The 21,282-nt window shown below is 53.1% G+C and overlaps 1 protein-coding gene across 1 annotated transcript in view; it reads left to right on the top strand.

Annotated features, from left to right (window-relative positions):
* The window catches only part of RIPOR3 (RIPOR family member 3), an 85,590-nt gene that overhangs the window by 43,744 nt on the left and 20,564 nt on the right, over positions 1–21,282 (top strand). The window contains exons 2-4 of the mRNA XM_012803960.2: positions 6,767–6,885; positions 15,436–15,582; positions 18,670–18,748. Of these exons, the coding sequence (XP_012659414.1) occupies positions 6,767–6,885; positions 15,436–15,582; positions 18,670–18,748 (345 nt within the window). The remainder of the gene's footprint in view (positions 1–6,766; positions 6,886–15,435; positions 15,583–18,669; positions 18,749–21,282) is intronic.

Raw genomic sequence — 21,282 nt, 5'->3', positions numbered from 1 at the left:
GATTCGAACCCACCACCTTAGGTGTATGTGGCTGGCGCCTTAGCCGCTTGAGCCACAGGCGCTGAGCCCAGAAAGAAGTCTTATGGTTGAGTCTCTTGGGTTTGTTAAGTATAAGATTATAGCATTGGCAAATAGCAAGAGTTTGACTTCCTCTGCTCCCATTGGATACCCTCAATGTCCTTCTCTTGCCTGATTGCATTGGCTATAACTTCCAGTACTATGTTGACTAGTAGTGGCAATAGAGAACATCCTTGTCTGGTTCCAGCTCTAAGTGGAAAAGCTTTCAGTCTTAATCCATTCAGTATGATACTAGGTGTGGGTTGTAGATGACTACCATCAGTTTTAGAAATGTGCCATCTACGCCTATATTCTTAAGTGTTCTTGTTAGGAAAGGCTACTGAATTTGACAAATGCTTTTTCTGCATCTACTGAGAGGATCAGTTGGTCTTTGTTTTTGCTTCCATTGATATGGCCTCAGCAGGTTTTCTGCGGGATTTGCCCTCTCTAGGTCCTGCTGAAAGGCTCCAGAGCTCTATCCAGTGCCTCGGCCTTGCCAACAGGGAGCAAAGGGTGCGTCAGCCAGGGATGGGATCCAGGGGGCAAAAACCCAATTTGAGGTGGCGAAGGCCCAGGAGTTCAAGCATCTTGTAAACAATCTGGTCTGTGTTGGCCCAGGAGACATTGACCTTGGTCCAAAGAAGCCAAGCCCCCCCCACCCCCCGCCCTGAGCAACTGCTCCTAGCTCCCATGGAGACCTATGTGTTCAAGGCCCTGTGTACAGCAGGCATTCACTTCTTATTCACTGAGACTTATTGTTTGTCAGGCCAGGTGGCTTATTTAAGGGGTTAATGAACTCAAAGGGCTGTCACTGCAAAATCCAGAGGGCCCAGGAGGACTGCCCTGCCTTGCCTTTTTCCTGGGTGCAGCTGGAACTTACCATGAATGAGGGTCTGGTCTCTGCCTCACTTCTCAGGGCTCCTCCCTGCAAATACCTGTGCTCCAGTGAACTGTCCGCACTTCCTCCCACTGGTCCTATCTGTCTTGCTTCTGAGCTTTTGCATGTGCTGTTCCCAATGCCCAGCACACTCTTCCATCCTATCTCGCCCTCTGCTAAGCCAATTCCTTTTCTAGCTTTAGGTTTTGACCTAAGATGTCACTCCCCCCCAGGGGTTCTCTGTGGTTACTCTCTCCCCTGGAGCAGGGTTAGGGGTCCTTGCTTGGTTCCCCCAGGCCCCAGCTTGCTCCCTGTCAGGGAGGTCACGTCACCTTGTGCTTTGGTTGCCTGTCTCCCAGTCCCTCCTACTGGACATGTCACAGCTGTGTGCCCAGCACCTGCATGCAGTAGGTACTCAGTACTTGTGTTCTGGTGAACAAATTGAATAAAGGGACCCTAGACACACTTCTGAAGAGACATCTTTTAACCGTTCATTTATTCAATAATCACTCATTCAACCACCGCACACAGATGTGAACATGACAGAAAAACTCCCTGCCCCCTGGAGCTGAGATTGTGAGGGACACACAATGAACCTGAGAACTGGTGAGACAACGGGAAAGGGGCAAGTTCTCTAAAGGCTATGAAATAGGTGGACGGGGGAGGCAGCTGGAGCCAGGGCGTCAGAAAGGGCCTCAGAGGAGGTGGGCTTGGGGATAGGACCTGCGGCTGGGAAGCCCTGGGGCAAGGGTGCCCTGGCAGCAGGGGACGCAGCCCAGGCAGAGGCCTGGAGGGGGGTCTCTGGCTTTGGCAAGAAGAAGGAGTCTGGGTTCTTCTGGTTCTTCAGGCCACCTTTGGGGGTCAAGACCAGTCATGTGACCATTCTGGGCTTGGTCGTGCCATCCGTAAAATGGGGGTACTGGTCTCTGTTCTCTCAGGCCCCCTCTGCTCCAGACATGTGGCTCCCACAGCAGCTTCCTCAGGACACCCATCCCTCTTCTGCATAAACTCACATTCCCCATCCTGGGCTATTTTGCTGTTTCCTTTCATGCTAAACCAAAGCAGCTATTTTGGAAACTCCTGTAAGCAAACTAAGCCCTGGCTGGCATTTGAGTGTATAAAAAAGAGCCCTAAGTGAGGGACTTGGGCATAAAAGCCACCCAACCCCAGGAGCCCGAGACGTTAAATTTAGCTGCTTCACCTCTAAATGAGGTGAAATTGCAGGTTCCTTCTGGCTGGTGGAGGAGGCGCGGGCCAGCTCTGGCCAGCAGTGAGCAGGACAGATTTAGCGGGAGTGGGTTCCGCTCTTCCAGCTGCACCTTGGGGTCAGAGGCCCAGGACAGTGCCCAGTGTCTGGGAGCTGCTTTCTGTCCCCTTTGCACACACCAGCTGGTCCTGGCATTTGTCTAAGCGTGTGCTACCTCAGGGCTGGAGAGAGGCATCGAGAGACCTGGGAGTGGAAGAGGCCATCTGTCTGCCACTGAAGGTTTGAAAACTGCATGTCCTTTGTACCTTCCTCCTCTGCTCAGGGGTCCAGTGGGATCTTTGGCACATCTCTCATGCCCTGCACAGCGCTGGCCATACAGGGCTGTTCACAGCTGAGCCATCCGTGTACCTGTGCCTTAGCTGGTGTCTCCCCAGGGACTTCCTAGACCTGCTGGCAATTCAGCAGCTGCAGGATCAACTTCAGACACAGAGGGAAGGGTGGGGTCTTCAAGACCTTGCTCCAGCACCCTGCCTAGGTTCCCTGCTGGGCCAGTGCTTAAACATTAGGGATGCTAGTCTTGGTTGCAGGTGACAGACGTTCGTTGGGACTTGTCAGGAGCTTGGTGCGGGAGGCTCCTGAGATTTTGGGTCTTATCCCCAGTCTTCCAGCGGGAGGACTGTTTCTTCCCACACAGAACCTGGCTGGGTGAGGCTGCAGCACCTAGATGCAGCCAGGAGGGGGAGTAGCTGAGCTGTCAGGGAGCGGTCGCCAGCTGCTGGCCCACAGGTGCCTGCAAAGGTGAAGGCTCCTGCGCCCTGAATTCTACAGGGCTTGATTTTCCTAGGCCACTCCTCAGTGCTGCTTTTCTGGCTTGGCAGGTCCCCTTCACAATCCTGCTTCCATTGTGGGGACCCTTTTCTGCCCCCAGGCCAGGTCTGACCCCAGGGGTGGGTGGGTGTGTGTGTGTGTGTGTGTGTGTGTGTGTGCGCGCGCGCACTTTCTCAGCACAGCTCAGGGAGCCAGCCCAGCCTCCTTGCATTAAGAGAACAGACTTTGGAGTCCAACATGCCCAGGATAAATCCCAGCTCTGGTTTTTCCTACCTGTGTGACATTAGAGGAATCATTGCACCCCTCTCTGGGTCTTATTTTCTTTATCTGCAAAATGGGAATAATGGTACTATTAATATTTGCCTCATATGGTGTGTGGAGAACTAAATGAGATTTCTAAACCCTTAGAACAGGTAGCAGGCAATGCTGGCTACCCAAGGGCTGGAGGCAGGGGTACCCATCCTTGTTGATAGCTGCTATTTTATGGATAAAGTTTTATTGGAACACAGCCGTGACCATTCATTTTCATTATGTCCGTGGCTGCTTTTGCTCTAAAATGGTAGAGTTGAGTAGTTGCAACAAAAACATGGCCTGCAAAGTCAAAAATATTTACCATCTGAATCTTTACAGAAAACACTGGTCCACCTCTGCCTTTTTAGGCACACAGTGGTAATTCTTATTATCCCCATTCCACTGCCTGCCCTTTGGGCAGCACAGCCTGGTGACGGGGAAGCAGGGAAGCAGCCCATCTGGGCTGGAAGATAGCAGGGTTAGCCAGGAAGCCAATCTCTTGGCAGATGGTGTGTGGGGAAGACCCAGACCCCGGCTTGAAAAGTAGAGTGCCTGGGCCCCTTCACACCCCTCAGAGCCTCTCTTTCCTCAGGTAAAAATGGGGTTGCTGAACCTCCTAGTGTTGTCGTAATGAGCGCCCAGTCAGGTTGTAGCACGTCGTGTGGATCTGCATTGAACCTTAGTTCTCCTTTGTCCTTTCACACTGAGCAGGAAGCCATGGCTTTGTGTTTAGTGCACTGCATGGAAAGGAAATGTTAGCAAGTGTCCTTCCTTCTGACCCTGAAGTGGAGTGACCTGGGTGAAATGGGAGGAATGACCCAGAAGGCTGCGGAGAGGACAGGGGTGGGGGGACCAAGGCTGGCTCCAGAGTCCCTGTCCCAAACACTGACCTTGGAGACCTAAGTGAGGCTCCTGCCCCCTCTCTGCTCCCTCCACATTCCTTTGCCCAGCTTGTCTGGGGGCATCATGGCGTTCCAGAAGGTTCCCTAGGCTCACCCTGGGTATGTGCTGGCTAGGAGCAGCGGTGAGCTGGCAAAAATGTTTAACAAGCAGCAGGAAAAAAAAAAGCTATGACTTGTGGCATCTGCTGATTCTTGTGGTGTAAATAATCCTACCATGGCTGATTTTAAAAACCAGCGTGATGTCAGCCGGCTCACCACAGCTCCTGAAAATTTAACCATTGTCTCTTGGGAGCTGGTCCAGCTGGGAGCAGTGCAGCACAGGTGCAGGCATGGGGCTAGGTGAGGCCAGGTGTGATGACAAGGGCTAACACTGGCACTAGATACCCTCCACCCAGCTCTGATGCTTCCTAGCTGGAGTCCTTGGGCTAGTCTTGTCACCAGTGTGAGCCTCAGTTTCCTCATCTATCAAATTAGGTCGTCAATAGAGCCTGCTCCTCTGGGGCTTGTGTGGATTTAATAAGATAATTTACATAAAGCATTTGGCACAGGGCTGGCTTAATAATGAGCACTGGATGAACAATGTCTCATTACCAGATTGCCTCAACTTCCCCATCTGTACACTGCTGTTTATGGATTTTTTTTGTTTGAGACAGAGTCTCACTCTGTCACCCTGGGTAGAGTGCCGCGGCTTCAGAGCTCATATCAGCCTCCAACTCTTGGTCTCAAGCCATCCTCTTACCTTAGCCTCCTGAGTAGCTGGGGCTATAGGTGCCCGCCACAATGCCTGGCTAGTTTTTCTATTTTTAGAGGAGACAGGGTCTTGCTCTTGCTCAGGCTGCCCTTGAACTCTTGAGCTCAAGGAATCCTCCTGCCTCAGCCTCCCAAAGTGCTAGGATTACAGATGTGAGCCGCCAAACCCAGCCTGTTTTGGGATTTATAGCATTTGGCAGCTCCTGGCACTGGGCTTTCTGCCCTCCCCCATCAAGGCTAGAAGTCACTCACCTCCAGGGCTGGGGTCTTGGTTAGCCAAGTACAGAGACAGCACTCTTTGGGAGGGTCTCCTGCGCACCATGCACTCTCGGTACAGTGTCTCCCGGTCCTTCTGACGGCCTCGAAGGCAGGTCCTTTCCTGAATCCCATTTTACCATTTTGATCACTGAGGCCCAGAGCCAGTGAATGGCACTGCTCAAATCTGAGCCCAGGCCTGGCTTATTTCCAAGGCTTCCCTATTTATAGCACTGGCAGGGATGGGGGTCATATAGATTTGCCAGGAGGTGCACAGCAAGGGCTCTGGGGCTCCAGGAGGATCTGCCCAAAAACCAAATGCAAGACTGGACACTGGGCAGACGTGGCCTAATAGAGGAAGTCACTGCAGGCAGATATGGACCCCACCAGAGCAAAGGGGCGGAGGCTGGGCTCAGCTGTTGGAAACAAGGATGTTGGAATGCAGGGGTCTCCCCAAGCAAGAATCTAAGGGCCCGGGTGGACTGGACTATCCAAGGGCCCGGGTGGACTGGAGCTATTCTGTAGCTTTGTTCTAGGCAGCAGGGTCCCTGGGATCCCTGGATTAATACTACCCTGGCTGAGGAGCAAGGAATGAAACTGTAGCAGCAGATATTTAGGTTAGATATGAAGCAGAACTTTCCAACGGCCTGTGCTGGAAGACGCTGGGCTACCTTCCCAAGGGATGTGGTGGTATTTTTTCCGATCTAGAGATGGCTTAGGAGAAAGAGAAGACAGCCAGGGTTCTGGGCTGACCCCTTTGCAGGCTGGGTCAGAGACGGGGCGATGGAGCCAGGGCAATGGCAGTCCTCGTTGCCAGGAGTCTGCCCTCATGTGAATTGGGCTTTGTCAGCCCCTGCACAAAACCTTCTCATGGCTCCCAGTTATTTGCCCAGTTGCAAGGTCAAACCCCTCCCTGTGGCTGCCCAGGCCCCTCTGGACCTGAGCTGGGCAGGCCTCCCTGACCTCCTCTAGAGCCGCAGCCCAGCCCATGAACTTCCTTCTGTTTCTGGATCACATCCTTTCACGCCTCTGCGTCTTTGCCTGTGCTGTTCCCTCTGCCTCAGATACCCTTCCCCTTCACCCCTCCTCAGCCTTTCCTTCTCCGCTCTTGGGTGCCTCCTCCACAGCTAGGTCAGCTACCTCTGGGCCTCCTCACCCCTCCCCACAGACCCTTTACTGCAGCTGTGGGTGGTTGGGGGGCCTTCCTGCTGGGCCAGGAGCCCTTGAGGACAGGGCCTTTGCCTGGCTTGCTCAGTGCACATCTCTAGCACAGGGCTTGGTGCAGCAGGTGCTCGGCCAGGGCTGGAGGGGTGAGAAGCACTGGTTTCTGGAGGTGCTGCCACCCCCCCCCCACTTGCAGAGGCAGTCATGCTGCAGAGTATAGAGGCCTGGATTCAAATTCTGCTTGCCCCACTTTCCCCCAGTAAGTTCCTAACCTCACGGAGCCCGTTTGCCCATTTGTGACCTGGGGTCAATAGCAGCTGGCCCTACTGTCTAGGGCTGTTGAGAGGCCCAGAGGTGGTGGCAGAAGGTGGCCAGCCACAGTCAGCACTCACTATGTTTTGGAGCCAGGCTGACTCTCCGGTCTTCTCCTTGCAGGTGACAGCCATGTCGGTGAGGGTGCGGTTCCTGTCCCCTGGGGACGCAGGGGCTGTGGGGGTCGTGGGACGCAGCGCCTCCTTTGCAGGCTTCAGCAGTGCACAGAGCCGGAGGATTGCGTAAGTTCCGCCCTGGTCATGGGTGTGGGTCCTGTTAAGGTCTGGGGAAGGGCAGAGACATCCTCTTATTGCCAGTGACCCTGAGGCTCATGCCCAGCCTAGAGCCAAGCACGGTATGTGCATGTGCATGCGTGATTCCTGGTGTTGGGAGAAACCTATCATTTCCTTGAGACCTGAACAGTTATGGCTTCAAGTCCTCTGGATCTGGATGTGCCTGCGCTTACCAGACCTACTTGGTAGATCAGAACACTGAGGTTCAGAGAGATGGAACTGCTTGTCCAAAGTCACACAGCAAAACTGGTCCTGAGTTGGGGTGGGGCTAGGAGGGAATGCTCTTCCTGTTTGAAAGATTAGGCAAGGGTGCCACCTATCCTGGCTCCGTAACCTGGGGCAAGTGACTTCACCCCTGTAAGCTTTGTTTTCCTCATCTGAAAAATAGGGATCACGAGTGTCCCTCCCTCACAGGACTGTCATGAGTTATTGTGAGGTGAGGCATGGTGAGCAGCCAGCACACAGTAGGAGCTCACAGTAGGCACACAGTACGAGCTCATGGGAAGTTGTCAAGTGAGGAACAGCCTCTATAGGGACAGGCCTGGGGTTAGCACTGAGCATCTGGCTGCAAGTGTCTGGCAGGCTCTGACTGAACTGTATCTCCTCCAGCATTAGGTCCTAAGTCCTTGGGGCAAAGGTGTTTCTGCTCCTGGAGCCACAGCTGGATGAGCACAGGCCTGCTGCCCCTGGCTTCAGGGCCTCATGTTGGGCTCTTTGCAACCCTGAGATACTGCCAGCCAGCTGGCAGGTCCAGGGGTGGGGCAGTTTTGACACATCTAGAGGGAGCCCAAACCTCTGACTGTCAGAGTACATGGGGACATCAGGTGGAGTCCACAGCCAGAGCAGGGTGCAGAATTCAATTGGTCAGTCAGTCAACAACCAAATCCCATCAAACCTTTCCCCTGCTGGAGACCTTGCAAAGGCTCCTGTCCCCACCTTGGCGAGCCTCATCCTCGTGCTCCCACCTCATGGCCTTTCTCCTGCCAGGCCTTAGCACTGCTGTGCCCTCCTCCCTCAGCTCCTTCCCATGCCTTTCCCTGCCAGCTCCTGCTTGATCATCTTCAGGTCTCAGTTTCGGGCCACATCCCGGGGAGGACCTCTGAGCCTCAGCCAGGTCCCTCCTGTATGTGCTCCCTGAGCTTTTTCCTGAGGGTTCAACTGATGCGTGCCAGGCCCCCCTCACTCCAGTGGTGCTGCCCTGAGGTTGAGTCCTCCCTCCCAGTGCACTCTCCTTGTCTCTGGGCTGCCCGGTTCTGGGTGCCAGGGAAGAAGCGGCATCTCAGAGTCAGAATCCTGGAGTGTCATGGTTGAAAGCACCCTTAGGAATGGCTCGTTTACCCAATTAAACACAGATGAAGCATCTATTCTGGCCAGGCCCTGTTCCAAGCTCTGGGGACAGGCCCAGGCCCCACCCTCTTGGGGCCAACAAACAATAATTAACAATAATCCAGACAGATTCAGCTGCTGGCCAATGCTGTGTAGGAACTAAAATGGGGTGGGAGGGGCAGCTGGAGTCTCTGAGTTGGCCTCAGTGAGCCCAGGCACATTAGGCCAAGCCCTAAGAGCACAGAAGGAGCAGCTCTAATCATACGCAGTTGGGTGCGGGGTGAGGACACTCCCCAGGTGGAGGGGATAGCACGTGCAAAGGTCCTGAGGTGGGAACAAGCTCTAAGAGATGAAAGTAGTTATGTGGCCGGCATGTGGAGGAGTAGACAGAGAAGGAGGGGACCCTGCAGGGCCTCTTGGGCTACCCTAAGGAGTTGAGACAGACTCGGTGTTGGGGAGCCACCAGAAGTAGGAGCCCCAAGATGGTAAGAAGTTTGACCAAAGCCCTAGACTGTTTAGTGCCCAGTGCCCCTGATTCCAAGCCCCCAAGAGAGGAAAATTCTGACCGACCATGAGAAAGGCACACAGCAGGTGCTCCATAAGTGCTGCTGAGAGGTCTTTAATATAAACAGCCAGGAAACGAAGCTGTTTCTCGACTAAATCATTTCTGAGCTGCCTCCCAGGCTTCTTTAGGGTCCCCTATGGGGTCTGTCATCAGGGCTGAGAAGGTCACTTGTGCAGGTTGTCTGGCTGTAGAGCATCCAGCCTGCCTAAACCTCTCCAAGCTGCGGGGTGTGGAGCTGGTCCACTGAGGCAGTGTAGGAACCCCCTTGTGGTGTGGCGGGAGGGGAAGGGTCAGCAACCCCCATAGCCCAGGCTAACCCCAGGAGCACATAGCCTGTGCACTGCTCTTACATTTAATGCTGTGCTGTCACCATCTAAAAATTCTTTAAAGCTTTGACCAAAGGGCCTTGCATTTTCGTTTTGCACTGAACCCCACAAATTCTGTACCTGGCTCTCCCTGCAGCTGTCCTTCTGCCTAGTTTTTTGGGGACCTCTTAACTTTCTGTACCACGGGAAACCTGGATGCCCAGAGAGTACCCCCAGGTTGACCTCTGCCTTTCATTTACCCTCCTGGATTCCTGGGATTGGCATTCTGGGCGGGAGGAAGACAGAGGTGATTCAGCTTCGTGACCCCACTGGCTGTCAGCAAGGTCCTGAGATGTCCAAGTCCTAGTCTAGAAGAGATGGCCTTGATGGCTGCAGATATCTTGGTACCTTCTTGGGGCTCCCCCTTGCAAAGGAGTCCAGAGGATGCTGAGCCCAGGCTGTTTCTGAGCAGCCACCGTCTGACCTCTTTCCCTGTAGTCCCCTGGTGTGAGCTGAGGGAGAAGCCGCCCACAATGACAGGGAGCAGGCCATCTATTTTTAACTTTCTCTCTTCAACTCCCTGAGGTCTGGACCCTTGGCTTCGAGGCTGGACACCCTGGGTTGGGTTTCAGGCCTCATCTTCTGGCCTTATTTCCCAGGTAACCCAACCAGGCTGAAACACAGCCACACTGCCAGGTGCTCAGTGCTGGGTGAGTTGGGCAAAATAACCTCAGCTGGGAGAGCAGGGTTCCACCTGGAGTGGGGGACTGATGCCTCCTTTGTCCCCACTTCCCACCCTGGCGCCTTGAAACCCCTGGATTGTGGATTTTTTTATTCCACAATCAGAGAACTCACTTGGAGAAGCAACCTGGTGGGGGGGATTTTATACTAAGGTGAGAATGATTGCCATAATGAGGCTGGGTAGGGAGATGGGAGGATGGACAGAGAGGAGAAAAAGGGCCAGGCCGAACTCTGTCGCATTCTGCCCCAACTGACAGACACAGATGCCTTCACCCCTTCCTGCCCCTCCTCAGCCATGTCTCCTCCCAGGATGTCAGGCGAGGACCCCCTAGGTGAGGAGGCCTCAGAACTCTGTTGAGAAGGCTGGGCAGTGGGAGTGTGCAAACCAAATAGCAGCCCTTGATTTTCTTTTTTCTTTTTTTTTTTTTTTGAGACAGAGCCTCAAGCTGTCCCCCTGGGTAGAGTGCCGTGGCATTACAGCTCACAGCAACCTCCTACTCCTGGGCTCAAGCGAGTCTTCTGCCTCCACCTCCCAAGTAGCTGGGACCACAGGCGCCCGCCACAACGCCCGGCTATTTTTTGGTTGCAGCCGTCATTGTTGTTTAGCGGGTCCGGGCTGGGGATTCGAACCCGCCACCTTAGGTGTACGTGGCTGGCGCCTTAGCCAGTTGAGCTATAGGCGCCGAGCCGCAGCCCTTGATTTTCAAAGATAGGAGGCTGGAGAAAGAGGACAGAAAGGCCATCTTGTGTGTGTGACATAGCAGTGGCACGGACTGCAGCAGAGGCCAGTGAAGTAAGCTCAAGGGGACAGGACTCATTGACTTGAGTCAGGACACAATCACTGAGAGTAGAGTTTGAAATTTACAAGTGTCATGTGTGCCTTTGTTATCATCACTGATTGGCCAGGGTCACCAGACACCAATTAAATGGTTAGCTTGTGTCTTCACTGCACGGAGTCCCCACCTGAAGCCCCTCCTATAATTGCCCTGCTGGAGGCCGGAGGCAGTGGCAGGGCTGAGCCCAGCCTGTCTGGCTCCAGATCCTGCACTTGCAAGCAGCCTCGCACTGAGGCTTCCAGCCACCACTCTGGGCAGCACTGCTGTGGCCTCACTCGAAGGCTGGAGCCAGCTGGATGCACGTGCCTGTCTGGAAGCTCGTCAGACTTGCCAGGGGCTGTTTAATATTTACTGAGTCCTCCCTGAGCGGGCAAATCATCCGCCCCCAGAGGCTGCTCCCTACCTGGCTGGTGTGACACCCAGGGCAGACATGCAGCCTGATTTCACCATCGGGAGCCCGCCCGCACATCACCTTCCCTGGCTGGGCCAGCCCTCAGAGTGGCTGTTACGCCTGTCTGGTTGAACCTCAGACAAGGAGCGCTGGGCTCAGAGCTTCCTGGGAGTGGGCCCTTCTAGGCCTGGCCACAGCAGTGACAGTGCCCAGGTTCAGGGTGCACACTGCTGGGGACTGTGGGCCCCTGAGGGGTGGCAGGTGAGGGGGTGCCTGCCCATCCTGCCTGCTGCTGCCTGCCGCCTGCCTGCCTGGGACCCTGACCCAACCCTGGCCTCTCCCTGAGGCTGCAGCCCTGCATGTCTCTGCCGGCCTGAAGATGGCAACCTTGTGGAGGGCCCTGTCTAAGAGGTGGGTGATATGGCCTCAGGGAGGGTAAGGAGAGGAGGGGGCACAATGCCCCTCTGGCTTTGGGAAGTGTCGTTTCACATATATACAAATAGCAGCAGCAGTAGGTATGGGGTTTAAGCTCTGATGGTGCCTCAGGCTGTGTCCAGGGCTCTGTGCACACCACCTTTACAGTGGGCCCCGGGAAGGGGCACCTACAGCCTCACCTCAGAGCCACCTGACCAGCCTGCCTTATGCTGCCAGCTTAGAGAAGTCTCCCTGTCAGCCTATTTAAATCCATCACCCCTCCTTTCTACTTGATTTTTCTCCTTAGCACTTGGTACCATCTGATTTTTGTTTTTCTTTTGCTTTCTTCTTTTAAATTTAGCTTTGACATATATATGACACTTACACTTTTCTAGGTGCTGCTCGAAGTCCTTTATATCTGTTAATTCATGTAACTCTTGCCCTGGATTCCATTTGACAGATGAGAAAGTTGAGGCACAGAGAGGTTCAGTAACCTACCCAAGGTCACACAGCTTGTAAGTGGAGGAGTTAGACATAAACCTCGGCATCTGGCCCTCACAGTCTCTCCCAGCTAGCCTGTCAGCTCACAAGGGCAGAGGGTTTGTCTATCTTGGTCACTGCTTTGTCCTTAGTCCCTAGAATGGTGGTTGGTATACAGTAGACACTTAGTAAATGTTTGTGAAGTGAATGGCTATCTCATGACAGCTCCGTGGGGCAGGGACTCTTATTATCCCCTTTACAAATGAGGAAACTGAGGCTTGGGTAGGTTAAGTGCTGGGGCTGGAGGTTGAACATGGGGGACTGACCCAGAACTTGCTCCTAACCACTAGGGTGGGCTTGCAGCTCAGCGAGGGACCTTGAGGGTCCAGGGCAGGGTTCCAGATCCCCTAGCATGTTGGTCTGTGACTTGGCCATGCAGTCATGGCGCAGAACCTCTATGGGGACTTGGTTCCCCATCAGCAGGGGTGGCCTGGACAGCTCTCATGTTGAGTCAACAGTGCATGTGTGTGTGTGGAATGTGCAGCATCCAGCCCAGCTGGAAATGCAGCCTGGTTGCCCGCTGAACTTCTTGGGGACGAGGGCAGGGTGGTGGCCAGTGGCCCTTTTCTCAGGGCTGGTGAAGGAGCTGGAGATTTTCCAGCTTGTTCCCTGCCTGGCTCTGCAGCCTGCACTCCTCTGCCTCTCCCTGTGGACTGTGAGCCCTGGAGAATGGGCTCAGCCCCCATCGCAGCACCTGATCGGGAGGACCCTGCTCTGTGAATGTGTGTGCGGTTGAGTGAGTCCCTTGCCCTTGATTTTATACCTCAAAAGTGCAGCTGACTCCCAAGGGCTCTGAGGAGTTCTCAAAGCTGGTCTCCTTAGCAGGAGGACATCTGAGTGAAACAGAGAATCCTCAAAGTGGGGTCCATGCACCAGCAGCCTTGACAGCACCTGGGAATGTGCTAGAAATGCACATTCCCAGGCTTATCCCAGGCCTACCAAATCCAGCACTCTGGGTGGGGTGTGGCTGGCAACCTGAGTTGGCCAAGGCCTCCAGGTGTTTCTTGAGACCCTGAGCGATTCCTGCACCTGGCTTCCAGCCCGATGCTTAGGATCCCCAGCTGAGGGTTTGCAGATGCTTAAGTTTGCACAGGCAAGCTGCATGATCTTGGGGCAAGTTGTTTATCTAAGCCTCAGTTTCCCTACTTTGCAATGGGTTGAAAAATAATACCTGCCCCATCAGGTGGTTGTGAAAGTTAAATGAGATATTTCTATAAAGCCCTTAGTGAGCCCCTGGCAATAGCCAGTGTCCAGGGTAGACTTACAATTGATACGTCCTCACCAAGCTCCCAGGGCCCTTGGGCTCACGGTGTTAGCTGTTCTAGCAGCCCAGTGGCCATGGCCTGAGGTTAATTTAGCTGCTCTGTAGAGACATGACATCTTATTGTAAAGGTATTTGAAGGGGGTGGACTTTCTCTGGGAGCTGATTCCTCCCCCCACCTATTCTGGGTCCCCAAATCTACAGAGGCTCTAGGTCCAGGCTTTTGGCCGCCTCCTGCCTCTGCTTGGTAAGCACTTGCTCTTTTGGTCCACTCACAGACTGTATGGCTGCCCCTCCCCCCTTGTTCCCTCTGTCCCCTAGCTGGGAACACCTGGCGGGGTATCCCCATGGTCCTACTGCACCTTCCAGTTAAAGCTGAGAGCCACGAGGCTGGGGTTTGTGTTTCCCATCCCCTTGGCACACCATATTCCCTCCACTCAGTTTAGTTCAGTATTTACTGAGCACCTACTATTTTCCAGGCTGGGAGCCAGATGAAAGATACCGTTAGGACAGGATTATTATCACAACATAAAGCCTCCTGTGCACCAGATGTTTGTCTTAACATCTGATAGAATTCTTGGTCCCACCTTCTGATGCAGGTTTTATTGTTCCATTTTACAGATAAAAATACTGAGGTAGTGTATCAGTGCAGAGGTGAGGATATTTTGATAAAAGAACCCTCAAAATGCAAGAACTTAAGCAAGATGTTATTCTTCCCTCTCTCAGCAGTCTGGAGCCGATAGGAGGTCGGGGCAGAGGTCTAAGGGGGCTTCTTCCACAAGGCTGTTCAGGGGCCACTCCTTCTCTCCGCCTGCTCGGCCATGTCCATGGGGGCCCCTTGAGCATGTGGTTGAAGCGGCTTCCCTCTGAGCATCCATGTCCCTGTCCCTGGGAAGAGGAGGACACAGAGAGAAGGGCTAGCAGCTCCCCTTTGGGCTGCTCCTCTAGCAGCCCAAAGAGTCACTTCCTTCCATGTCTATTTTATTGTAGTCATGAATCCATACCTTGTGTCTTTAGAGGACCAAGTGGACATTAACACCTCTAGTGAGCAAAGGCTGCACCAGCCAGCCTGGTCCTCAGCCCTGTGAGCAAGTTACAGGATCAGAGAGGGAGACTTAGGTGCCACAGAAACCAGCGCTGTGCAGTGATGAGGGTGCTGGACTCCAGACTACTGTAATCATTCCAAGATGCTGCCATATCTCTATAGGTTAAGGGACCCAACTGTCACTGCTGGAAGACAGTCCACATTTCCAATTCCAGCTGGCTGCAGGAAAAAGGAGCCAGCTGGCTCATGTAACTATAAAGTCCACCAGCAGGTTCAGCTTCAGGCATGGCTAGCTCCAGGAACTCACTGTAACATAGATTTGGTCTGCTTCTCTCTAGTTGGCTCCATTCTCCCTACATGGTGGCAAAAAGAGGAGGCTAGGAGTTCCAGGAGTATAGTTCTAGGTTAGCAAGGCCAGTGGGGAAAAAAACCTCACTCCCTCCTGTGAATTCCAAAGAAAACTGGCTGGTTACTGGCTAGATTTGTGCCTCATGCCTCCCCTTGGCCATAGGAGCAGAATATGTTCACAAACCCAAATGTGGGTTTGCGTCAGATTGCCTGCATATGTGTGTGCATGTGCAAATGTGGATTTCTCTGGCCACTTTCTCCTCCCACAACCACAAGTATCAAAAGCAGAGCTGGGGAGATGCCCCGGGCGGGGAGGGGGGGGGAGATGGATGCTGGGCAGGTAAATCCAACAGGGGCCCACCCCGTAGGCAAACCACAAGACTACAATTTGGCCTCCCATGCAGCTTTGCCTGCACAGGCACAGCATGCTGAGCAGACAGCATCAGCATTTGGGCCTCACTGTAGGTTTATTTCTGATATCAGGTTGTTATTATTATTCTTTTAATCTTTAAATCCAGACCTCTCAATTCACAGATGAGGAAACTGAGGTCCAGAAAGTCTCAACAACTTTCTCAAGACGACACAACTTGGTGGAGGTCAGGGTGGGACTCAGGCAGGTCTCCTGACTCCCTGTGGCTCTGGTTGCTATTCCCAAAGTGTCCTCCCCCGGGGAGGGCTTTGGCCAAACCCTGCTCTGAACTCTCCTTCCCTCCATCTCTCCTCACAGAAAGTCCATCAACAGGAACTCTGTGAGGTCACGAATGCCTGTAAAATCCTCCAAGACGTACGGCACCCTGCGGAAGGGGTCAGTCTGCTCAGACCCCAAGCCCCAGCAGGTGAAGAAGATCTTTGAAGCACTGAAGCGAGGCCTCAAGTAAGGAGGGCTGTGTGCTGCCTTTAATTAGTGCATCCTTCTGCTTCTCCTCTCTGGGGATGTGTGGGTGGGTCTGTCTGCACGTGGTGACAGAGGCAGCTCCTGGTCGCTCGTTTAGTTAACAAGCATGTTGGGGTGCAGCCACACGCTCAGCCTGGTCCGGGGAAGACGGAGTCGGTAAACAATACAGAAAAGTAACACAGAGGATGTCAGATGGTGGGTTCTGAGGAGGGAACCAACCAGGGAGGAAGGCATGAGTCTAGGTTCATTTTAAACCAGGTGGTCAGAAGGAAGGTCTCGCTAAGAATGTGACATCTGGGCCAGGGACAGTGGCTCACACCTATAAATTCCAGCCCTCTGGGAGGCCGAGGTGGGTGGATCGCCTGAGCTCAGGAGTTGGAGACCAGCCTGAGCAAGAGTAAGACCCTGTCTCTACTCAAAATAGACAAACAACTTGGGTATTATGGGAGAACATTCTGGGCCAGAAGAGCCACATATGCAAAGGCCCTGGGGTGCAGTTAGGAGGCCAGTGAGACAGGAAAAGGGTGAGACCAGGGAGTGATGGGGGCCTATGGGGTGACTTTCCCAGATAGTGGAACATAGACCCCAAGTTCTCCCCTCCCTCTATCCCTTACTCATAGACTGGGCAGCCTGAGGAAATAGGGTTAATTAAAAAGTTAAACTATCTTAGAATGCAATGGTTTTCAAAATATATTACACATTTCTTCCTTCACTTAAAGTTATAATATGCACTCAAAGCAGGAAACTTAAGAGAGAAAAGGCGCAGTTTTTGTATCCTGTCTTCATGGCCGACTAGGGTTATCCTCAGAAAATGCCAGATGTGTCCTAAGTATTGGGGTTTGGAAGGTGAGTGGTAATCCTGCCCTTGAAGCCCCAGGGAATGTTAAATCAGTGAAGGACATCAGAAGGTCAGCCTCATAGGGGGACAGAACTGGCTTCCTGATTCCTCATCCTGCCACTTCCCAGGGCCAGCCTGGGGCCTGTCATCCCTCTCATCTGAAAGGGAGAGCAAGGGGCAGATGCTGAGGTCATCAGTCTGATGGCCCAGGGCGCCCCTCTCACTGCAGATACAGTGAGACTCCAGCAGCTGCTGAGGCACGGGGACCTGTTTGCCCCTATGCCACCGGTGGTCCCCAGACTCTTACTCTTTCTGTCTCTTTCTTGTCACTCTGCCGGTTCTTCCACTGTCAGTTCTTCGCTGGCTGAGAGACCAGAATTCCTGGCCTGTTATCAGTGCATAAAGTAAAAGTCATCTGGCCCTAAGTGAGTGTGTCCTCCCATGAGTAAAGACCCAGACTTCACTACCAGTTATTAGGGCACCGGCACCCTCCCCCAACACCATGCTCACCTTCCTGTTGTGTGGGCTGGAGCTCTCTGCAGACCCCCTAGAAAGCCTGCTCCCCTGCCTGGCTTGGCTCAGGTCCCCTCCCCTCTCCCTCATTCTGTTCTCAGCAGCCTCCTTGCTGCTCTCGAAGCCCCTGCCCTTCCTACCCCCCCTTCTCTACCTTGCCATGCCCTCCCCTGCTCAAATCTCTCCCATGGCTCCCTACTACCCTTGGGAAGGCATTCAGGGTCTTTTCTGTCCTTTAGCTTCTCCAGACTTTTCTTTCTTTTTTTTTTTTTTGAGACAGAGCCTCAAGCTGTCCCCCTGGGTAGAGTGCTGTGGCATTACAGCTCACAGCAACCTCCAACTCCTGGGCTCAAGCGAGTCTCCTGCCTCCGCCTCCCAAGTAGCTGGGACCACAGGCGCCCGCCACAACGCCCGGCTATTTTTTGGTTGCAGCCATCATTGTTGTTTGGCGGGTCCAGACTGGGGATTCGAACCCACCACCTTAGGTGTACGTGGCTGGCGCCTTAGCCGGTTGAGCTATAGGCGCCGAGCCCAGACTTTTCTTTCATGGCTCACTCCCCATAACCACAGGCCCTTAGCTGTGTGTCATTACTGAGTGTGCCATCTCTCTTCACATGTCTGAGCATCAGCTCCTGCCAAACAGCTCCCTACGAGCTGCAGAGTTGGAGGAGGGGAAGAGGCCGCTCCATTTCTGCATTTGCCACGTGGAACACTGTTCCTTCTTCCTGGAGTGGCCCTCCCTGCCTAAGCTCTCAGGGAGAGGTCCTGTCCTTCACCTCTCACTAATTAATAAGAATAGCAGCAATGACATGCTCAGTTTATATTGATTATGGCCTCAATTTCTTCAAGAACCCTAAGAGAGATTCCCTTAGCCTTTTCTTCCAGATGAGGAAACTGAGTCCCAAGGATGGGAAGCAATTTGTCCAGGATCCCATGGCCTGTAATCAGGAAGTGGGATTAAAAGCTGCTAAATCGACTCCAAGGACAATGCTGACCTGTTCTGTTGTCTCGCCTGGGCTCAGCAAAGATGTCATCTTCCCCATGCCTGCCAGGGCCTGGATCCCCATGGCATGAGTGTCCCTCACCCTTCTCTCATGACCCTCACTGTACCCCTCTGTCTGGTGCAGGGGACAGAATGGGAGCTGGGGATGTGCTTGAGGGGAGAGGGACAGCTTCTGGTGTCCTCTAAGGACCTGGCCCCCAAGTCCAGACCCTTAACCTTAAGGGAGGCATGCTATGCTGACCTCCCCCTGGACTGGGCCCCAGCTTCAGAAACGGTATAACATAAGGCTGAAGATTTGGGCTTCTGGAGGCCACTGTGTGGTTTCGGACCTGGGTTCAGCCTCCTCCCTGCTGTGAGCCCCTGGGCCTGATTGGGTCAGTTTGCTCATTTTCAAAATGTGCAGAAGTTCAAGGCCAGCCTGGGCAACATAGTGAAACCTCCATCTCTGAAAGAAAAAGAAGAAAATTTAAAAATATGTATAGTAGCTGTAGAACCTATGTGTGGTGCTTGGGAATTAACCGAGAGCTTTCTGGTAACTTATCTTGCTCAATGCTGGGCATGCAGCCCTTGATGTGAGGGAGCTGGCCGGTGTCCTCTGAGCCTCGCTGAGAACTGTGGCTGCTCTCCACACTGGGACACTGGCCACCTGGCCTGCTTCTTTTCCTTTCCTTGTTTCTTTTTAATTCACAGCCCTTCCTCATTCTCCTTACAGAGAATACCTGTGTGTCCAGCAGGCTGAGCTTGATTACCTGTCAGGACGCCACAAGGACACGAGACGGAACTCCAGGCTGGTGAGAACCCTCCCTGCCCCCTCCTTCCCTGGCTGCCTTGGCCCAGGGTTCTCAGGTAGACTTGCCCTTGCCCCCTTGTCTGCATCGTGGGCGTGAATCTGTCTAGGAACACCGAGGCTTATGGGAAAGACTCTATGTTGTGCTGGATTAACTTTAATTTGACCCTGATGAATTTAACTCACGTGTAGGTACAGAGTTCGCACACCTTAGGCCCACCGCACATCTCTATCTTGGTTCCAGGCAAATGTGCAGAGGTGCAGATATTTTAATGGTCCTATTTTTTAGACCGTGGCTACTGGTCACCCTGGAATCAAGGCAGCTTATATGATGCCAGGAAAGGCAGGCGTGTCACAGCAGTCCCTGACTCTGTTCCTTGATCGAGCCTGTGTGATTCCCAGTGTCCACCTGCTTGGCAGTTTTCCTGTAGTTGCCAGGACAGTGTCTTTGAGGCTGGCCCTGTCCCCGTCTGGCCTAAGACTTCTGCCACCCTTTTAGTAGAGCAAAAGTTAGCAAAACACCAAAACCAAAACAAACCAAAAAATGTAATATCTGATTCCACTGACTTTTAGACAAACAAATAATTTTTTTAGTGTAAGTATATCCCATGTGACCTTTGGGACATACTCACCCTAAAAAGATTATTCATTATTGGACAGCACCTGTGGCTCAGTGGGTCGGGCGCCGGCCCCATATACCAAGGGTGGTGGGTTCAAACCTGGCCCTGGCCAAATTGCAAAAAAAAAAATAGCCGGGCGTTGTGGTGAGCACCTGTAGTCCCAGCTTCTCAGGGGGGCTGAGGCAAGACAATTGCCTAAGACCAAGAGCTGGAGGTTGCTGTGAGCTGTGATGCCTGCCATGGCACTCTACCGAGGGCAACATACTGAAACTCTGTCTCAAAAAAAAAAAAATTATTCATTATTTATAGAAAATTTTAATTTTAATTGGGCAGCCTGTATTTTACCTGGTCACAGGGCCAGAGTCCTGCTGCTCTGGGCCTCTGTCCCTCGGGCTGGGAGAGTCTCTCTTTTTAGTCTGGGAAGTCCCTCAAGCCTCCTCTTCTGTACCCCACTGCTGCCCTATGAAAACCCCACTTGCCCTTCCTGGATTAGAGTTTGGAAACAAAAGCAAGGTGGCCCTGCTGCTCCAGGGGTCTCCTCCCAGCTAGTATAGTCCACACCCCTCCTCCAAAGCACCCAGGGGCAGAGCAGGCCACCAGCCTGATTGAGGGGCTGGAAAACAGGGAGGGGGAGATGAATTTGTCTTCCAAAAGAGCAGCCACTCACCTCTGTATCCTGGCTCCAGTGGAGAAGGCCGGGGGTTGGCCGGGTGGGAGAAGCCAGGGCCCCATCCCTGGGTGTGCCTGCTGACTAGGGAGGGACAGGTCTGGCAGATTCAGCTGTGCCTTGCCCTTGGTGGGCGGTTGGGCAACAGCCAGCAGCAGCTGGTGGGAAGAAGTGCTGCCAAGATCCCACCCCAGCTGCTGGCACCCGCCCCTCACGCAATTATGGATCCTCACCCACAAAGCCACTTTCCCCATCCTCCTAGTTCTAGAAGTAACTCTTAAGTTGGCAAGGGTGTGAATCCGTGTATATGTTAGCTGAACCCACTTCACAGATGGGCATACTGAGGCCAGGGAAGGGACTGTGCTGGAGCCACATGAGATGTTCACATGTGGTCCTGCCTCCCTGGATGCTGCTGGTTCTCATTTAAAACAGACATCTGTTTCCAAGAAGCTGCTGGGCAGAGGCTCTTCCTTTTGAAGGCTTGGGATTTGTCCTGCTGCTTCCAACATGGAGCTTTGATTTCACAATCTCACATAGACATGGGCAAACAGACTTTTCAAGGAGGTTGATCCTTCTTTCCCTCTTGACTGACATTCCTCCCCCCATCTTTTCTGTCCCACCCATCCCCATTTAACCCTTGAGGATAACTTAGTATTTATCTTTCCATGTTTTTCTTCCTGGCATATATTCAGTAGGTGCATATGGAAGTTTGGGGCCAAGAGTTGTCTTATAAAGTGAAATCACAGCTTGCCTACCCTGCTTTTTCCCCAGTGTATCTTCCCAGTCTCATGGAAATCCACCTGGGCTCTGATCTAAGCTGGTACACAACAGCCTGTTCTTGTTTTAACAACAAAAAAAGTGTTTATCTTCCACACCTGCTCATTTACAAATTGTATATGGCTGCTTTGATGCTACAGTGGCAGAGATGTCACCACAGACTACAGGCCCCACCTAGGCCTAAACTAGTGACTTTCTGGCCCTTTATGGAAAGGTCTGCCTACCCTCCAATGTATGCTCTTTTCTGTTACTCATACCCTGGTCCCTGTGTGGACAGACTTGGGAATCCACTGTTTCCTAAGGCTAAACTGGGGTGGTGTCAGCTGCCATCCCAATCTCCCCACTCTCTTTTTTTTGAGACAGAGCCTCAAGCTATCGCCCTGGGTAGAATGCCGTGGCATCACGGCTCACAGCAACCTCCAACTCCTGGGCTCAAGCAAGTCTCCTGCCTCTACCTCCCAAGTAGCTGGGACT

This window comes from Otolemur garnettii, unplaced genomic scaffold (assembly GCF_000181295.1).
Source record: "Otolemur garnettii isolate 467f Iridium unplaced genomic scaffold, OtoGar3 scaffold00023, whole genome shotgun sequence".
Taxonomy (NCBI): Eukaryota; Metazoa; Chordata; class Mammalia; order Primates; family Galagidae; genus Otolemur; species Otolemur garnettii.
The sequence above is the reverse complement of the archived record's forward strand: the minus strand, read 5'-3'. Positions and strand labels throughout refer to the sequence as shown.